The sequence below is a fragment of the Cibotium barometz genome, chromosome 36 (genome assembly GCF_041138505.1).
Source record: "Cibotium barometz isolate CiBa-2024 chromosome 36, ASM4113850v1, whole genome shotgun sequence".
In the NCBI taxonomy this organism is placed as follows: Eukaryota; Viridiplantae; Streptophyta; class Polypodiopsida; order Cyatheales; family Cibotiaceae; genus Cibotium; species Cibotium barometz.
This window is the reverse complement of record NC_141081.1, coordinates 22,653,377-22,660,575: the sequence shown is the minus strand read 5'-3', so window position 1 is coordinate 22,660,575 and position 7,199 is coordinate 22,653,377. Positions and strand designations below refer to the sequence as shown.

At 44.9% G+C, this 7,199-nt stretch overlaps 1 protein-coding gene across 1 annotated transcript; it reads left to right on the top strand.

The window, feature by feature from the left end:
* The first annotated feature begins 2,010 nt into the window (after positions 1–2,010).
* On the top strand, positions 2,011–5,994 carry LOC147617628 (uncharacterized). The gene is made up of 3 exons (XM_086775472.1): positions 2,011–3,950; positions 4,056–4,092; positions 5,006–5,994. Exons 1-3 carry the CDS (start codon positions 2,109–2,111, stop codon positions 5,992–5,994), a joined length of 2,868 nt encoding a protein of 955 aa, XP_086631598.1. The 5' UTR covers positions 2,011–2,108.
* Positions 5,995–7,199: the final 1,205 nt, after the last annotated feature.

The following is a 7,199-nucleotide window of genomic DNA, read 5'->3' as shown; positions in this document are numbered from 1 at the left end:
ATATGGTCGTCTTGTTTTGTTATGCATGCCATGTTTGCCTCGGCATGCCTCAGCGCTCTCGTAGACGGACGAAGGCGTCGTCGCCTTCGCAGCTTCTTGGCGAACCTCCTCCTCCACAGACGCTGGACTCCAACAAGAAAAATGTGCCTCCTCGAATCCTTACGCCTCTTGAAGGTCCAGCCGGTTTAGAAAATTTGAAAGGTGTTAAACGTAAAGCTCTCTCCTCTGGTATGTAAATCTCCACGTTCATCTTCTGTACGTTTTCGTATCTTTGGTATGCATTTTTATGTTCCTTCGTCTTTCCTACGCGTTTTTTTCGTGCATGTTTCCATGCATGTTTGTGTGTGATCATTTCTGAACATTTGCCTATACCTATTTGTGAATATGTGGCAAACATGTTTGTTTTAAATGTGGTATATTAATGTTTTTGAATATGCTCGTCGACATGTTAATGTGCATGTTTCTCTGCGTTTCTGTGTGATCGTTTGTACATCTTTCTACACATCCATGAGTGTATCTGTTTTTGAATATGCTTTGTGTGCATGTTTTTGTCCGTTTTTGATTTCTTCTTCTTCTTTGTAGGGACTTCGGAAACCTCGTGTGCTACGACAAAGAGGAAAAAGAGTGCAGATACTGTTGCCCCCCCTACTCTGCACCTAACCAAGCCACTCGCAGCATGTCCTCAGTATCCTTCTCGGAACAATCTAAAGATGTTTGAGGTATCAATCACCATCGGCATTGGAAATGATGATGTGAACATCTCTTTGTGGGATAATCTTATGGAGTTTGTACGTCAAGAGTGCACTCAGGCTGTGTTCTCGCTTGAGAGAGGTGGAACTCTGCACCACCTTCATTTCGAGATGGTCACTCACATACTGTCGACCTCTATAATATCAATAGGTAAAATTGTGAGGCCACCGAATATTTTTGAGAGGAGTTTTGTATACATGGAAAACTATATACTCAACAAATGGACAATGACCCTTGGTGTTACTCTTCTAAAAATGATGAGAAGTGGAAAATATTTCCCTAGTGCTCAATGGATCATTTCCGAAGGTAGGCAATGGAATGGATTCAAGCAGAGCTCGTGCGGTGTGAAAGTGCTTGAAGACTCCTGAGCTCGCAGACATCTCTGACATAAGAAAAGTGTTCTTCAGAGATCACTACATCAAAGGCGAGTCTGCCAGCTATTTTCTTGAGAAAGTTCTTGAAGACTCCTGAGCTCGTGCGGTGTGAAAGTGCTTGAAGACTCCTGAGCTCGCAGACATCTCTGACATAAGAAAAGTGTTCTTCAGAGATCACTACATCAAAGGCGAGTCTGCCAGGTATTTTCTTCCGAAGCCATGTGAAGCACAGCAAGAAGATGATCCAGAAGCCTTCATGTGAAGTAAAGAGGATGGAGTTCCACTTGGTGGCTACAATAATCCAATCATCGTGGAGGACAGCCCTCCTGATGTGTCGACCCTGCAGAGCCATACGTAAATTCCTCTGAAGAGAAAGCTGCAGAGTTCCTCAGAGCCATCAGCGAGGGAGATGAGTTCATCTCAGTACTGCCGAAGCTTGACATTAGTGGAGAAGCTTTTGTCTGAGTCTTGCAGTTCACTTTCCTTGTAACGTCTGCTGGATATTTATGTACACAAATAAAACTTCTGGTGGATCAATAAAACAAAGTTTGCTTTCATTTCCGTCTTTTCTGTTTGAAATATCTTAAAACAAAGTTTGCTTTCGTTTTCGTCCTTTCTCTTTGAAACCCGCCGGAGTAAGTGACGTGCCACGTCGATACATGATATTCTGTATCCTAAGATACCTGCAGAAAATAATTCACAAAAATGCACCAGTCACAAAAATCTCAATATGCACCAGTCACAAAAATCTCAATAAGAAATAAGAGAATCGTGTAAGTATCCAAAATTTTAAAACGCCTGCAACAAAAATAACATATCGTAACGTAAATGACATTAAATTGGACACAACATAAAAGATTTTGTTCTCTCACAACATTAAGGCGCTTGCAGGTTCCGCGCGCGAGAGAGAGAGAGACTCACTCGAGAGAGAGAGACAGACGACAGAGAGAGAGAGAGAGAGAAAAAGAGAGAGAGGACGACAGCATGGGAGTGCGATTCGGTGGTGACTGCACTCTTGTTGCGCAGAAAGCCGCTGCCATTCTGTCGGAAGAGGGCGTATGGAGCCCTGCGCTCACCTCCCTCTTCCACGATCATCCGCTTACGCCTGCCCTGCTAAGCCTCGTCATCCTGCACCCTCGGACGTCGTCGGCCATGGCCTGGAGCCTCTTCAGATGGGCTCCCAAACAGCCCCGCTTCGCCCATAACTCCCACACTTTCACCGCGCTCGGCAGATCCCTCGGACGCCCAGCTCATCTCTACACCTTATGGTCCGTCCTCCATTCCATGAAAGACGCTCGCATCCCACCCATGCCCCACTTTTTTTCCGCCCTTATCGGCTCCCTCGGCCGGGCGAACTTACCTCACGAGGCCAAACGAGTCTTCCGCTCCATGCGGGACCTCCACTGCCCGCCCAACATCCATGTCTTCAACGCCCTCCTCTACGCCCTCCTCAACCCCAAGGGTAAAGTCTTCACCCAAGATCTTGCTTCAGAGAGAGCCACAGAAGCTCTTGCCTTCTTTGAACAAATGGCCAACATGGACTGCCAGCCCAACACAGTCACTTACAATGTGCTGATCGGCTGGTTGGCTCGGCATGACCGGGCGGAAATAGCTTTTCCGTTGCTCGAGCACATGAGCGCTAAGGGCTGCCCTCCAGACACAGTGACTTACACCAGCTTAATAGATGGCTTGCTCAAGACAGGCAAAGGCAACAGGACCCTTCACGTCTTCTCTCTGATGGCAGAGAAAGGATGCAGCCCAAACACGGTGACTTACACCAGTTTAATAGCTGGCTTGCTCAAGATAGGCAAGGGCAACATGGCCCTTCACATTTTCTCTCTGATGGCAGAGAAAGGGTGCAGGCCAGACACAGTGACCTGCAATTCAGTGATGCATTGGTTGGTCAAGGAGCGAAAGATAGAGGAAGCTACAGAATTGTTTGGCAAAATGGAAGGTATGGGCTGCCCTCCAGACACAGTGACTTACAACAGCTTAATAGATGGCTTGTTCAAGACAGGCAAAGGCAACATGGCCCTTCACATTTTCTCTCTGATGACAGAGAAAGGATGCAGCCCAAACACGGTGACTTACAACAGCTTAATAGATGGCTTGCTCAAGACAGGCAAAGGCAACATGGCCCTTCACATTTTCTCTCTGATGGCAGAGAAAGGATGCAGCCCAAACACGGTGACTTACACCAGTTTAATAGGTGGCTTGCTCAAGATAGGCAAAGGCAACATGGCCCTTCACATTTTCTCTCTGATGGCAGAGAAAGGATGCAGCCCAGACACAGTGACCTGCAATTCAGTGATGCATTGGTTGGTCAAGGAGGGAAAGATAGAGGAAGCTACAGAATTGTTTGACAAAATGGAAGGTATGGGCTGCCCTCCAAACACAGTGACTTACACCAGTTTAATAGATGGTTTGCTCAAGACAGGCAAAGGCAACATGGCCCTTCACATTTTCTCTCTGATGGCAGAGAAAGGATGCAGCCCAGACACAGTGACTTACACCAGTTTAATAGATGGCTTGCTCAAGACAGGCAAAGTCAACATGGCCCTTCACATTTTCTCTCTGATGGCAGAGAAAGGGTGCAGCGCAAACACAGTGACCTGCAATGCCCTGTTTCATTGGTTCGTCAAGGAGGGAAAGATAGAGGAAGCTATGGAATTGTTGGACAAAATGGAAGGTATGGGCTGCCCTCCAAACACAGTGACTTACACCAGCTTAATAGATGGCCTGCTCAAGAGGCAAAGGCAACATGGCCCGTCACATTTATTCTGTGATGGCAGAGAAAGGATGCAACCCAGACCCTGTTGCATTAGGGAAAGATAAATGAGGCAACATGGCCCTTCACATCCTTCCTCAGATGGCAGATAAAGGATGCAACTCAGACACTGACTTGTAATGCCCTGTTGCATTGGATGAAAGATGGATGAAGCTGCCGAACTGTTGGATACAATCGAAGGTATGCGCTGCCCTCCAGACAGAATGACTCCACAAGCGTAATCATAGTTGCATTCTGTACTCATACGGATTTGTACAATCCGTCTAGTACATACCACCGTATGTTTTGTACGTGGTATAGAAAAATTGAATTTCACTTTGGGTAAAAAAGTCCCTTATGTTCTAGAAACCCTTCAGTTGCGTCTGTTGTCAATTCCCTCCAATTTTTCAAAATTTTCCCATTTCTCCCGAGTTTTTTCTCATTTTCCTCAAATTCTATAAACATTTTCAGTTTCCCCAATTTTCTCCAATTTTCTCCAAGTCCCTCCAATTTCTCCTAGATCTTCCAATATTCCCATATTTCTCCAAATCTCTATCCTAATTTCTCCCAATTTCTTTTTTCAAAATTTCTTTCATTTCTCCTATTTCTCCAAATTATGTAGAGTGGTCAAGATCGCTAATTTCTCTCAATTCCCCTAATTTCCTTCAGTTTCTTCCCATTTCTCCCAATTCTCCCGTGTTTCTCAATTTTCCTCAAGTCTCCTAATTTCCCTTAATTCTCATAATCTCCCTTGATTTCCCCAAGCCAGCGCAATTCCCCTCAAGTTTTCATGATTTTTTCAATTCTTCCAAGTCTCCCAAATTTCTCTAAAATTTCCAAATTAAATTCCCTTTTTAGATTTTCCATTTTTTTACTATAGATATTTAAAAAGAAAAAATTGAACGTACTTAAAGTACTTATCCGAGTATTTTGCATACTGGTTCCGTGCATGTATCATACCGCACCGTACCTAAAATACTCAACCACCTTGAGCTTAATAGATGGCTTGCTCAATGCATGTAAAGGCAACATGGCCCTTCAATTTTTTTCTCAGATGATAGAGAAAGGATGCAGGCCAGACACTGTAACTTGCTATGATGCTCTGGTTTGCCAGATAGACTATGCCACGGAATGATGGACAAAATTGAAGGTATGGGGTGCCAGTCCAACAAAGTGACATACAACAGGCTAATAGATGGCCTGCTGAAGGTAGGGAGAGGTGATATGGGCATTTTCATATTTTTCCAAGTGATGGATAAAGACTGCAGCCCAAACACAATGACTTGCACTGTACTAATGCATCCATTTGCCAAGCAGGGGAAGATAGGTGAAGCTATTGAGCTACTAGACAATATGGAAAACACTGGGTGTGATCCTGATAGGTTTACATGGTACTTACACAAGCCTTATCCATGGAATGCTCAGATAGGAAGAGGAAACGGTTGTTTCCATTTTAGCCCAGATTACAAAGCAAGGATGCAGCCAAACACAGACTACAGTGCCTTATGCTACATTGATGCATTGGTTTGCCAAGGAGGGAAAGATAGACGAGGCCATGGAATTGTTGGGAACATAATGGAAGGTATGGGGTGTTGGCTCAACACGGTGACATACAACAGCCTAATAGATAGCCTGCTCAAGGTAGCGAGAGTTGTAATGGGAATTTCCATTTTTGTCCAGATGATGGAGAAATGCATTGGTTTGTCAAGGTGGGGAAGAGAGATGAAGCTATTGAGCTGCTGGACAATATGGAAAACATTGGGTGCCACTGACACTTACACCAGCCTTAAATATGGAATACTCAAGGTCGAAAGAGGCAAAATCGTTGTTTCCATTTTAGCCCAGATGACAGAGAAAGGATGTAGGCGAGACACAGCGACTTGCAACACGCTGATGCATTGGGATGCCAAGAAGGTCACAATAGATGTAGCCATGGAACTTCTGGACAGTATGCATAAAAGGGGGGTGCCTCCGTACAGTGACAACAGCCTATTTGATGACCTATTCAAAGCAGGTAAAGGCAGCATGATTTCTTCCATTCCGAGTCAGATGACAGAGAAGTTGAAGATCAAGGGACATCAATTGAGTAGACTGGTGCTTTGATTTGGTGTTTGTGTTGGTGGTTGTTCCCTCCTTATGGTGGTGGGTTCGGACGGGCTATAGAGGCGAGCCTCCCCGACACATCAGCGGCATCTTTCAAATGCATACGAACCATTCGAAGCTTTGACCTTTTGGAGTAATCGTCTCCTTCAAAAGCGGCATCAAACTGTTTGACAAAAGATAGAGCTTTTTGGGTGTCCCGCTTTCCATGAAAAGCATCAAACTTGATGCTGTTCTCTCTTGGCTCGAAGTCCATCTTGCTGGTTGATGTAGGCTCTTTTGCCTTTCTTTCCTTTACCTGTCCCCAAGAAGCTACATCTGAGAAAGTAGGCCTAGGGAAAGCCTCCTTGTTTCCTCCATGAGAAATGGAACAGGTAGGTCTAGATCCTTCTGTGATGGTGACTCCCTTGGCACGAAGATAAGCTTTAGCAGCTTCAAGTCCTTCGACTTCAGTGGCTCAAACCTCGATGAAATCTTCAAACATCCGAGCCCTTCTATGGTCTTGTTCCTTCTTGGCTCTCCAAGCAAGGAATTCTTTGTCTTGAAGAAACTGTCTAAACTGCTGAAAATCTCGGTACTCTGCCGATGTCATGGCCACGGTCTCATTAGAAATAGATCGACAGCCTTGGTTTCCATCTTGAAGTCCTTAATCAGCCTCATAGTTGTTCGCTTCATTAGGCTCTTGGTTTCCCTCTTCTCTCGACATGGCTTTGTCACCCCAAGAAAGTTTCTTCAAGAGAAATCCTGCTCTGATACCACCGTATTGTAATAGATTCTACCACATCTCCAAGAGATATAAATATAGAGAGAGGAGATAGAGAAAGGGAGAGAGAGAAGGGTTCAGAGAAGTTTGCATGGTACACCACACTGAGCGGGGAACATGCTCAGGCCCGTTTTAGGAATTTATTATGGAACAATCCACGGGCACACTGGCCAAGATCAATACAACAATGAATACAAAAGCAAATAAATATATCGATGTAGAACCCCAAGTCGAAGTCGGTGTCGAGCCACGAGATCTCCGATGCTGAGCACACCACGGAGATGACCCACAAGAATCTCTCGCTGGGCTAGTACAAGATCCAATATCCAATTCCAGGTCCAAATCCAAGTCCAAGTCCAAATCCAAGGGACTTCAAGTCCATACAAGAAGTATATGAGGGATGTGTGTAGATGACAAGGTTTATGGTGATTTAGTTGTAAGCTTG